This window comes from Ambystoma mexicanum, chromosome 1p, assembly GCF_040938575.1.
Source record: "Ambystoma mexicanum isolate Mex_15411 chromosome 1p, UKY_AmexF1_1, whole genome shotgun sequence".
Taxonomy (NCBI): domain Eukaryota; kingdom Metazoa; phylum Chordata; class Amphibia; order Caudata; family Ambystomatidae; genus Ambystoma; species Ambystoma mexicanum.
In genome coordinates, this window is record NC_090921.1 from 617164660 (window position 1) to 617177720 (window position 13061).

Sequence of the window (13061 nt, forward strand, 5' to 3'; positions counted from 1 at the left end):
TCTCACCTGTAGGACGGGTCCCAATAGTAATTAGAGTGTGTGTATGTAAGTAATCTGCCCATTGATACACTTCGTTGTGGATGAGCTGCAATTGCAAAGATCTCTGTCCATTTTCGTGGGTCACAGCAACCATACCAATGCCGTTTCTTGGCCCTGGCGAATGCCAGGAGAGCAGAGCTTAATAGCTCAGGGGATGGCGCAGGAAGTGGCTCACCCAGACAGCTGCATCCATGCTCACCATGGGAGAAATGGTTAAGCATTCCTTTGTTGAAAACAAGGGAATGCATATTCTGAACGCATCCTCTGAGATGTTCTGGAGACACACACCCAGTGTCCCTTTTTGTGTTGACAGCCTTTCAAGTGGGGGCAATTTATAATTGATGGCTCATTTAACAAGCCATTGTTATTACACAGTGTGCCTCATTATGGATCTGGCGGTAGTCCTGCCGTTAAAATCGGCACGGCTGCCGCCAGAGTAATTTTTCTTTTCGTGAATGGTGCCGATGCATCCGACACGGTGTGCTCGCGGGTGCCTGTCCACCCGCCAAGTCTGGCAGGCTGAAAGTCACCCACGAGCAGAACTAACAACGGTACCAGCAAGCTTACTGGTACCGTTGTTACCGGACTGGTAAGTTTATAATGAGGCCCAGTATGTGCTTAACATTTCAGTGTTAAGAAATGACCATGGGGCTTTTTTTCAGAAGGCCAGCACAATGCATCAGTTAGCTGACGAAATCTACCCATTCTTCCAAGAGAATTAACGTGCTACACAGAAAATGTTTTAAACTATGTTCTTTATTTTCATATCTATTTATTTGACTCACCAAAACTTTTTTTGTATATTACTTTTTAGTTACGTATGGCGCATGCCTGGGAAGGTTAACTGTCATTTTCTTGCTTAAGTAGTTTAGTGGCTGCTTTGGGACATGGACACAATGCATCCACTCTGAGTCATACCTCTTTTCATTTTCTTAACAAGCCAAACACTGCCTAGCACACACCAGATGGCTCCTCAATGTGAGTTGTCACCTTGATTAAGAAAGCAAGGTTCATTGTGTGCCACCATGTAGACAGCAGTCGATGGCAAATCAATGCAGTATAATGTGTGCAGCGCTGATGTGTGCACTGCACAAGTCACCACCCTGTTGGTTAATGGCATCTATATTGCACTACTGTAGGTAAGAGCACATATGTCTGTTTTTATCTAATGTGTCCCATGTCCGTGCAATAGCACACTGGAACATGTTGTGTTTGTGGCTCTGACAAGTATGCCATACTGTGCACACACTTAAACATATAAATCAATCGAAGAAGTTGCCTCAAATTGTACATCCACTAAGCCAAACGCCCATTGTACACTGCCACACCATGATGTTCACTAGCTGCAGGCCTGCACTAATAAGAGATGCTAATGCTAGCTCTGTTTGATAGAGCATGGGCCTGTTTTTTTTTGCAGAAATAACTACTGAGGCCTGCGTAATGGTGAGGAGGTAGTGGCTGAGGAACTGTGGAGCATTGGAAGCCGGTTTTGTTTAAAACGGTTCATCGGCTTATTACTGGTCAGGCTAAAGTTTGTAAGTACAATTCTTTCTGTGCATTGTTTATTGGGTGTCTCTTGTAGGGTTTCCTTTCCTGTCTTTAGATATCATTCTTTAAACATGTTTCTGTATTTGGGGCTGGGCATGTTCACACTAAGACCCAGCCCCACATAAAACCCAGTGCATTTTTAAATGCTCTTCTTTATTTTCTTCTTCTTAATTATCGGATGCGTGGGCGGACCCACGCAGGCGCTTCCCCATCCTAAAGGATGATGTGCACCAGGATTGAGTCTTAGACCACGCCCATCATGCAAGCCACGCCCCCACACGAGAGACTCCCCCTGAATTTCTTACTCCACTTAAAGCACTGTGTCTAGGTACACACTTTCTGTACAGGCACGTAATAATTTGCTGGTATGGAGAAATATTTCTCTAGTAAAATTACAGTACGGGAATAATTAATTAGCTCTTCATACCTGTTAAACGTAAGGGTTTCAGCAAATATTCTTCGAAAATTGGACTTTATCATTTACACTTTGTTCCAGTTTCTTTCCCGCTATGCCGTCCTTTAAATGGGCAGACGGTGCTGAGTACTATACGTCTTTTATTTTATAAAGCTTCAAGACTTCTCAACAGTAAGCAGGTGCTCTGTGATAGTGAGGATCAGGGTGGGTTGTTACGGTCGATCGTCCGATGCACCGATGGTCTGGTAGGACTGTATGAGTTATATTTCTAAGACTCTTTTTGGTTCCCAGTCTCGACCCTGTGCTTCCATGACAGATCGGAGTTCTAACTAGGGCGTTGCATGATTTTCTGCTCCATATGGCAGCCAGTAGGAGGAACTGGTAGTCTGAAGTGCGTTCCCTCACGGAAACATGATGGCCCTCCAGCATGCGCTTGCCTACATGTCCCACAAGCACTTCAGCGGAAGTGATGTCATGTTTTCCCGGCGGGTGTCTGCGTAGTAACACTGCTTTGCACGTTTTGACTTTGAGCCGGGCGGATAGCGGCGGAAATGGACGGTTTCTCCTCAGACTTTTCCCCTTCGGGGGCGGGGGGTTCGGGAAAGGTGGACTCGGGGCTCATCATGGAACAGGTCAAGGTGCAGATAGCGGTGGCTAATGCGCAAGAACTGCTGCAGGTAAAAGGACCCCTGTCCCCAGTATTTTATTCCTTGGATGTCCCTCTCGGCGAAAATCCTAGACCGCGACAGGTAGAGAAGAGAGCCCCCTACTTCCACGACCACCCCTGGTATAATCGCTTCCGTGATCACCTGTCTTATTCGAACCGATACCTCTCAGGCTGGTTAAGCGCATGTCGTAACTGTCCACTTATGACCATGTCATTAAGCCCGCCCCGCAGCACAAAGTGCACCTTGTACATGAACTGCTGTCCGCCTCTAATTACCTCAATTTTGCATGTAGTTTAATATCTTTTTGAACGAGTCATTTGACAGGCATCTTTACGCTGTTGCAGGAGAGTGGTAACACTTACGATAATGCCCCGCTCGCCTCTTGTGAACGTGAATATTGTAGGTAATGCACTATTTAGACAGCTTCCTTAGCGGGAGCATCCCATTTCTGCGCCTCCCCCACGTCCCTACTCTGCATCTTGTATGCCCCATTCATACATCCCCCCCCCCCACCCTCATGGATATCCCCCGAATAAAAGACCAAACATGTTCTCAAGTTGCAAATCACAATGCCACAGCAAACTTTAGTTGCATAAAGTCAAGGAGTTATCTTATAGGCAACCCGTGTATCCACCACAACACACACAGGTTCTTCTGTGCTGGGAGTGGTTTCTTAAGCATGCCCTCCACCCCCTCCATCGTCCATGTCCGGTGGACCCTTCAAATTGAGATCGTCCCTCGCTACCGTTTTCTCTCTACCCACGGCCATTCTTTGTTAGCATTTTGAACTTTATTCCAGACACTTTTCCCGGTGTTACTTTATTCCAGACACTTTTCCCATTTCACTTTTCCCAGTGTTCTTATTCCCGGCACACATTTCCCAGACACTTTTTTCCGGTGTCCTTACTCCCAGCACACGTTTCTAACTCGGATGCTACTTTTTCGGTGTTCAATATCTCAGTACACGTTTCTACTCTGCTCTGTGCTACCGTCCCCTTACTGTGCCAACTCTTCCTTAAGTTCCTGTTCCCTTGTTCTACCTGCCCAACCAGCCACCTGAGTCTAGCGCTAAGTGATCCGGCTTCATTTCTATCTCCCATTTCCTGTCTCGGTGTGCTCTGTACACCTTCATTCCATTCCCCTTGTTCTCTCTCCCCTTTAACCATCTTCAGAGATCTTAACCCGGTGTACCCTGGTTCCATTTATCCCTTGCACTTACACTTCCATTCCAGAGGCTCACCAATCATCCCCCTTCCGGTTCTCTTCTCTTTCACCTGCCCCCCCACCCCCTTTGCCTCCATGGTCTGTTCCCTGTAATCCATGTGTCTGGGGATGTTATTGGTACTCTTGTTCAGAGGAGAATTGCCTAGCATTTCAGTGCTGTCCTGCCCCAGGGCAGGACAAAGACTGATATGTTTGGGATATTTCTTCTCTGTGAAAGATAATGAGCTAAAGACTCTGGGTAAGTCTCTCGTAACCAGGACTAATGTCTGGCAGAGAGACTCCAGGACCCCCTTGTCAATTTGCATATTTAAGTAACTTTCGGTCTCACCCTAAGTTAGTAGGGGAATCCAGACGTGGACCCCTTGCTCACTATTCTTAGAGAGGCACAGCTCCTCCCTACTGATGAGGTTCAACCAGACCGAAACACGTGTCTGGGGATGCTGTTGGTGCTCTTGTTCAGAGGAGAATTGTCTAGCATTTCGGTGCTGGACTGCCCCAGGGCAGGACAAAGACTGATATGTTTGGGATATTTCTTCTCTGTGAAAGATAGTGAGCTAAAGACTCTGGGTAAGTCTCTCGTAACCAGGACTAATGTCCGGCAGAGAGACTCCCAGGACCCCCCTTGTCAATTTTCACTGTAATCCATTACACCTGCCCCCCCCCGGCCTCCATGTTATGTTCTCGCTATTCCCCAAGTATCCCAGTCTCTCCCCCCACCCCAGCTTTGCGCGTACTCCCCCCCCCCCCCCAATCCACTAGGACCTGTCCCCCTTACCCTTCCCTTAGGTATTTTCATTTAATTCTCCTTTCCCCTACTTGTTTCCTTACCAACCTTGTTGTCCCACCACCTTCTTGTTCCCGCCCGGACATCCCTTCTTGGCCTTTGTTTTCTTTGTTCTCCTCTTCCCGCCCCCCCAGCATTTGGGGTTGGAATGCCTTCCAATCCCCCTAACCCCTCACCTGAGTCTATTACTCCTGGGCGCCGTAGATTCTAAGCTGTTGGCTGAGCAGCCCCCTAAGGGTCTGCCAGTGCTTTGCTAAAGGGATCGACCTGTGACTCCGCCACGACTCTCTGCTGGATTCCGGCGGCAGAGAGTCCCCCCCCCCCCCGCCCGCTGTTGGTTTGGATATTATTTATGTATTACAGGTGCGGGAGAGGGGCAGGGGTCAAGGCACCCAAACCCTTCTAAAAAACAAGGAGAGTAGTGAGGATTCAACATAGGAATCCTCCCGCCCCCTGCACACTATCAGATGTTGGACCAAAGGCAATTGATAAATCATCTTTAGAAATTCAAATATTGGTGTACATCGTGTAAGTGAAGTAATGATTAAATCCCTTCTGCCTTGTTGACGTCCAAACCCTCGCCCATGCATTACTGTATTATTTGTAATTATGAAAGTAACCCTGGTTCTGTGGCCCGACAATGTGTCTGCTCAGTGCTGGAGGGTACGAACAGGTATTGACGCCTGTATGCCGCTGTAGGGTGTTCATGGGCCCGGGACCCTACTAATCTCCCCCCACCCCCCGCCTGTCAACTAACCTTTGACAGCCCAACCAGAGCTCTGTGCGCACATGACCCAACCCTTTATCACTGAGCGTGCCCTTGTCGCGCCAGCCAGAGCACCCCACTCACCTGCACCTCTTTGCTCAGGGAGAGGGGGATCCAGCGAATGCGTGGTGCTGCGTGAGGTCTTGCTTCCAACAAGGGCCTGTTGCCCAGAGCCCTTAATAGACCCTGTTGAAAAGAGCGAGCCAGCAACCCAGGTCGTTTTTATTTCTTTCTTTCTTTCTTTCTTTCTTTATTTGTTTGTTTAATGCGGCATTGCGCTGCAGTTTGTAGCTCGGCTGCCTGTGGGTTCGTAGTGCTATGAGAAGCACCTTTTAACAAAAGCGTCCGCTAACCAAACTCTCCTTTCCACCCCTGACTGTCCTGTATGTCGCCAGTTATTCTGTACCTCCCTGTGGCCTTATGCGCTTGGCCCCTTTGCTGCACGCATGGCCACTATGCATACCTAGGCTTACTTGTAGCGATTCCTACCTCTAAGTCAGTGTCCCGCATGCAGATATTATTACTTGCCCAATGTGAAATAGAATAAAGTATGGGGACCGCATTTTACAAATTTTCAGATCACATTCCAACACAAAACTCCACCACGGATACCTTGCCCCCATAACTCCTCGCTCAAGTATACCATTTATACACCGCAATCTCACCATCATCAATGTTACTCCACCAGAGTCCAATACATACGCCCATTCCATCATCGCCACGTCTCCTGTTACCGTACCACTCCAGTACCATCCTTCATCGATGAACTACATTGACAGCACCCAACCCCCATGGTACACGGTGGCACAATTCCTGCATTTTTGGTGCTTAAAGCGTGTCAAATTGCCCTTAATGGACGCAGTAAATAAAATTGACCTAAAGGACAATTTCTAATGGCCCGTACATTTAAACTGTTTTTCAAAGACCAAACGCTCTCCACATGCGGTTTGTTTGCGCCGCACGTTAGGATATGATGGGGGATTATAACACGTCTATAAACAAGTTTCAAGGCGAATATTCCACTCCCCATACAAGACTGCTTTGGTGCCCGAGTCTCAATTTGTGCGGCCCCTATTCATGACTTGATGCCTGTCAGCTGGTATCACTTTTTGACATTGGACATATTATGGCTAACATTTTTGACCCAAATTGGGCTTAAAATACCTCTCCTACCCAGGAATGATTGTCCTCGCGGAACACCGCCCTCTGCGCATGGGCCCTGCACTGTGGATTTCCACCTAAATTCCGCCTCTCTGTAACCCCTTCATTGCTACCATACCGCCCGCTGTTTTCTCCGTCTCAAATCACCATTATTCTAATTATAAACTTGGAGCCCCTCACGAGCGCTGCATCGGGGCTCCACCAATAGAAAATATAACGTACATCCTTCCAACGTTGCCCCCCCTTACCTGCGATGGCTGTGGTTTAAACCATCCTCTGCACCCAACCGTTCCCCGGAGAGTCCAGTGGACGCGATGCACCTTATTACCTGCGCTGCATGTGGTTTAAACCCTCCTACGCAGCCAACCATTCTCAGGGGGTCTAGCGGAAGCGATGACCCCTTTACTGTGCGAACGGCACAACAAATTGTCCACACTTGTGTATAGGCGCGCTATAAAAACCCCATCCCTCAAACTTATGCATGGGGAATTCTCCCAACATTCATTAAAACCATACATTTCTTGTCCTATGATGCACGCATGCTTCTCCATGGTGAGATCTTCGTTTTGCGCCGGGCGGTTCAGAAAAAACCCTATTGGCTTGTACGAACCCTTTTCAACATGCTCCTTTCTTTCCTGCTGTTAACACGCATGTTGCTTCATGCCCATGACACCAACACGAAACTGTGTTTTGCTGTTTGCGTGCTATGTTCGCTCTTACACTCTATTTGCAGCAGGGGTATATCATTTGTGAGCCCGTGGATAGGGAACATTAAATATATAATTACACACTTCAGCAACACAGCTGCTATTCACCCCCCTGCACTTTTGCTTGCAATCAACGCTCCTCCTGCAGGAACCCGAAACTCAGATACAGAGCCCTCTGGTCCGCTTGAACGCCATCACCTCAACGGTGACCCACCCCCAACACCCCGACCTGTAAGAGTCTCTGTGCTCCAACTACATCGTGCTCTTGTGATAATTTATGCTTTCCAATGTTTTATATTTATCTACTATATACATCTCATGTTAAATTCAATACTACCTTGTTCCATGCCACCGTTCCAACTGCCTTGCCCCTTGAACAAGACCACAAACAAAAACCTATTGCAACTGGCCGCTATCGCAGTGTGACGCTTGCTGGCTCGCCCTTAACGAAACCCACCACCACTGTGAAGCTGCCCGTTCCGCCGCCTCGCAGTCGTCGGGGAAACCCTTTAAAGTTGACCACCACCTGAAACCGCCCGCTCTCGCAGCTTGGCGTTTGTCTGGATCGTATTTGAAATTATCAAACAAAACCACAGTGAAAGGCCGCTCCTGGATGAGAACCGTCGATAATTCTTGCGTTTTTCAAATTGCAGCCTGGTGGTCGCCATGAGTAGCCCATAGTACGCCTTTTCAGCAAGGCCGGCGACCGCGTGCAACCCTGCGGGCATGAACCGGACCCATACCTAACCCCTACAACCCAAAACCCTCCCCCCAACCTGATGCATGCCTTAGGAACACCATCACTGCGGTTTTGAACCTGTATACCCCACACAAGTCCCCACAATAGCACTTCAAAGCAAACAAGTGCAGCATGCCCCAAGATTAGCCCAGTGGCACCGTGCATGCATGATACCATGCGCGAAATTACAGGTGCTCCCTGCATGCACCTTGTTCTTTCACTGATCGCTGATCCCAGCTGAAACCCCCCAGCGCCCTATTCCTCCGCACTGCCCGCGGCTTCAAACCACCTTGATGGCCGAGCCATACAGTCCTCTCCTCCAGCTGCTTACACCCTACCTGGGATGTGGCCGGCCTACCCAAATCACCTGATCCTCACAAGTTGCCCCTCACATTGCCTAGCTCCCCGTCCCACGTCCCCCACTGTATACCATTCCTGTGCCGTGTACTAAACCACCCTCCCTGCTACCTTCCACCCCTCAAGCCGCGCACCCCAATGATGCCACCCGACACGGCCCGCACTACGTACCCACTGCAACCCGCGCCAGTCCGACGCAATGCACACTGCATTCCAACCGCAACCCGAACTGGCCACCCGCACCACCCGCTCCCACCACCTCAAACCTTGGTCACTGCTACTCCCCTGCTGTTCACTCCTGACCGGTACCTCTCCGCAAATGCACCAACCTCGACCTCCTTCAACCTTCCAACAGCAAACACGAACCCTCCCTTAGGGACGTGTATTCTCCGGCCAATCGAATGCTGGAAACTCCCTCTGGAACTGCAGCAACAAGAATTCCATTCTGTGGCCGGGGAGAAGGCGGGAACCGAGAGAGAAAAACCTCACGGGTGAGGTCCCTCGCCCCCTTCCCCTTCCGGTGTTGTCCCTGCTCCACTTCCGGGACAGGCCCTCCCCCTTTGGGCCGCCCAGTACTCCGAGCAACCCCCACTAAGGGGCGGCACCCGCAATGCCTCATCCGTCGTTGCGTTCACCCGCCATTCTATTTAGTCTTCACAGCTAATCCTGTGCGATACTGGTAAAGACGGGAGCACAGTTCTTCATTATTTAGTGTTATATTTGCCAACATTCTGTGGCCCAAAAGATGTAGGATTTTTCAAGTTTCAAATACGATACTTCGCATAACATCACATCACAGGAAACTACAAAACATAAGTTTTTTTGGCACCACTGGAGCATTCTGAAATACACAACCCATTAAACAGCACAAGATGGAAAGATGTTCAAATGTTGAAAATGTATAATTCTGAATAAGTTAACACCGAATTCAATGACCTACCTAACTTCACAGAAGCTACTAGGCTATGTTTGCCACTGCTCTGTAGCAGCAGCATGGGCAATACATCGACCACACTAATATACCAGTCTCTACACCTGTAAAGACCCTTGGAGTCTACTTATACTCTACACCCGTGATTACAAGACAGGTCAGCGCCATCTCTTCTGCCTCTGCGCACACCACAAAACTTATAACTGCCATAAAACCCTTTTCTAACCACCCAAAACTGCCTATTCATAGCCAAAGTCACAATAGGGGAGCCAGACTCGATTATTGCAATACCTTCTGGCAGGCACCTCCACAACAAGCATCAACGGGCTCCAAATAACACAAATCCTCGTAGCCCTTGACATTCCAAAAAGTGACCATATATCTCAGGCCAGAAGCGAAGCCCACTGGCTCCCAGTCAAAGAAAGGATCAACTTCAAAATTCTCACCCTTACGCACAAATACATCAATCTCTCTGCCCCATCCTACCTATCAAACTATATCCATGAACATCTGCCCGCCCCACAAGAAGCCACCATGCTAACCAACCCCTCGTACACGCCCAACGGCAGTGGCATTGGCTTCCCCCACATAGCACCGAAACTCTGGAATGCCCTCCCCAACGCACTCAGAGCAGAACCTTCCTCACTCGTCTTTCGCAAATCCCTCAAAACCACACTATTCATTTAACCTTCACTACACCCTGGCGCACAAGCCCTTCTCGCCCGGCGAACCCACAAGCTGCACTATATATGCTATCTTCCATGTAGTTTGAAATCCCAAGATGAAACGTAATGCAAATATATATTACCTTCTATGTACTATGTAACTATAGATGAACCGCAAATGCAAATACCATGTAAGTACTAAGCCTTCCTTTGTAACCAGCAGTGTATATATGTAACAGCGCCATGATGCCCTTGGGCTGGTGTGCGCTTTAAAAAATACAAATAAATATTTATTCCTGCAGTGCAAAATGAACAACTGAAAAACATGGAGATGGATACCCTCCTCAGTCTGATCTGCAGATGCTGTGTGATAGTGGTACGCTCTGCCACTTTCCTTCACTGGTGGTTCCCTTCACTGGTGGTTCACCTAAGGCAGGGGTGCACAACTGATTTTGACAGAGGGCCGAAAGTACCTTATATGAGGGCTAAGTAAAAGTGGGTGGGGCGGTAGGCGGGACATGTCAGGAGGCTTTTTCAACCCCCAATTTGTATTAAACGCATGGAAAAAGAATGTTTTTGAGGGGTAACGATTTTTATTGCATTTCAAACTTACATTTTGTACTACACATTTTCCATTGTTATCATTTATTTCGATTTAGGTATTGTATATCGTCTGTTTAATTAAAATGTATATATTTTATTGACCCTTGATTGGACATTCCGTTATTTTGGACTGCTATAGTTTGATGTTTGGGTTGCCCAAGAGGAGTATGGCCTTCGTTGAGTCAGGCTTCCTCAAAAAAGCAAAGGATGTACATCTCCTAACTGTGCCTGTTTTAGCTTTATTATCGAGTTCACTCTTGGAGTGCATCACTATGCCCCATGGCTCCCACCCCCAACCAAACGCTATGCCCCATGGCGCCCTCACCCCAACCAAACACTATGCCCCAAACACACTCAAGCATGCACCCATACAGACCGGAAACCCCAACTCAGCACACACACTCTCAAGCATGCACCCATACAGACCGGAAACCCCAACTCAGCACACACACTCTCAAACATGCACCCATACAGACCCAAACCCCCCAACTCAGCACACAAACTCTGAAGCATGCACTCATACATGCATCTCAACATACACAACACAAACATACAAAAACAAACATTCATGCACACCCGAACCCCCGCAACTCAGCACACACTCTCAAACATTCACCCATACAGACCCGAACCTCCCACCCCCCCAAATCAACACACTCTCAAACATTCACCCATACAGACCCGAACCTCCCACGCCCCCAACTCAGCACAGACTCTGAAGCATACACCATGAACCCATACAGACCCGAACCCCCTCACCCCCCAACTCAGCACACACTCTCAAGCATGCACCCATACAGACCCAAACCCCCAACTCAGCACACAAACTCTGAAGCATGCACCCATACATGCATCTCAACATACACAACACAAACACTCAAAAACAAACATTCATACACATCCGACACACCCCCCACCCCCATCTTAACATACACAACACAAACACTCAAAAACAAACATTCATACACATCCGACACGCCCCCCACCCCCATCTCAACATACACAACACAAACACTCAAAAACATTCATACACATCCGACACACACCCCCCCCAACCCCATCTCCACATACCCAACACACAGACCACTTACCGGAGACTTGCTGGAAGGCAGGTAAGCTGGAACACTGGCGAGGTAAGTGGAATCGTACTACGGCTGGCGTGGCAAGCAAGGCTGAAATGCCTTCCGGCATCAAGCCTTACTGGCCACGCCAGCCGTAGTGCTGGCACTCCATTGGTGCAGCACACACGCACTACGTGGCTCGTAGGAGTGACACGGTGCGTGTGTGCTGAGCCGATGACGGCCAGTGTTTTGTCCGGCCCGGAAGACAACAAAGACTTTCCTAATGGAGGGCGGCCGATGCTGCTTGCGGGCCGCCCTCCATTAGGAAAGTCTTTGTGCCTCGTGGGCCGGAAAAAACAGCATGGCGGGCAGCAACTTGCCCACGGGCCGTATGTTGTGCACCCATGACCTAAGGTCTGCCCCAGCCAGAGTGCAGGGTAGAGTCATGTAGCTGTTACGTCACTGAATTAGTCTGATCCCATCACTCAAAGTAATTACTTACCTGCCCTCCGCACAGACTGTGTTGCATGCTGTGTCCTATGCGGGTCTCAAGCAGCCTGCCTTAGAGTCACATAAATTACATGCCCCTGTAAAAAGCAGTAGGATCCGTCACCCAAATCTGTAGGCAGTAGGACTGCTTAAAAAGCAGTAGCCTACTGCCTAAATCAGTAGGGGTGGCAAGTATGCAGTGTGTTTGAGCGTAGTACTTGGCTCACTGACGCACAGTGCTTGTGCGATATTGTATAACGTCGGGATCTCCAGTTTACAGTACACCCGCTAATGTTTTCATACACGTATTTTGGACATACAGAGAAATTATTTATCAGGATGTACAATTGCTTTCATTCTCATTAATAACATTTGAATGCATAGAAAAATCTTAGAAATCTAGGTACTTTTCATAAGCCCCTCTTTTTTTTTTTTTTTTTATTTTACATTTTTTTTTTTTAAATAATGGATTTCTACAAGCATGTATTTTACCTTGAACACACTATAGTAGTAAAGCTTTTCTTCTTGGTATTGCTGCTGATCCCGCACGGTGCCAAGGTCCAGAGATAGTCATATTTGTAGACTGCGATTTTAGTTTTGGCTGAAAGTTGGTGAAGCAAACCTGGACAAAATGTTCCTATGTATTGTGTGCGCTTCACGCAATCATGGTTTTCTTTGACTGTTACATGACCGCATTAGGTACACTCTGATTGGAAGAATACTCATGTCACTCCATTCATAAAACAATCTTTGATCCCTCCTCCCAGCTCCATACTTGCTGGAAAAAGTGCATATTTATAATAATTCATCAGGGTTGTTAGACTGGGCTGTTTTCTGCATTTTTGTGCTTTGTGGATTGTTCTTTGGGCTACTATTTCGTCTTCGAAGAGGTATCCCTAATTGC

General features: G+C 48.1%; 1 protein-coding gene across 1 annotated transcript in view; it reads left to right on the forward strand.

The window, feature by feature from the left end:
* The first annotated feature begins 2441 nt into the window (after positions 1 to 2441).
* Positions 2442 to 13061, forward strand: part of TIMM13 (translocase of inner mitochondrial membrane 13) — a 135431-nt gene continuing 124811 nt past the window's right edge. The window contains exon 1 of the mRNA XM_069649604.1: positions 2442 to 2679. Within this exon, the coding sequence (XP_069505705.1) occupies positions 2554 to 2679 (126 nt within the window). The 5' untranslated portion in view covers positions 2442 to 2553. The remainder of the gene's footprint in view (positions 2680 to 13061) is intronic.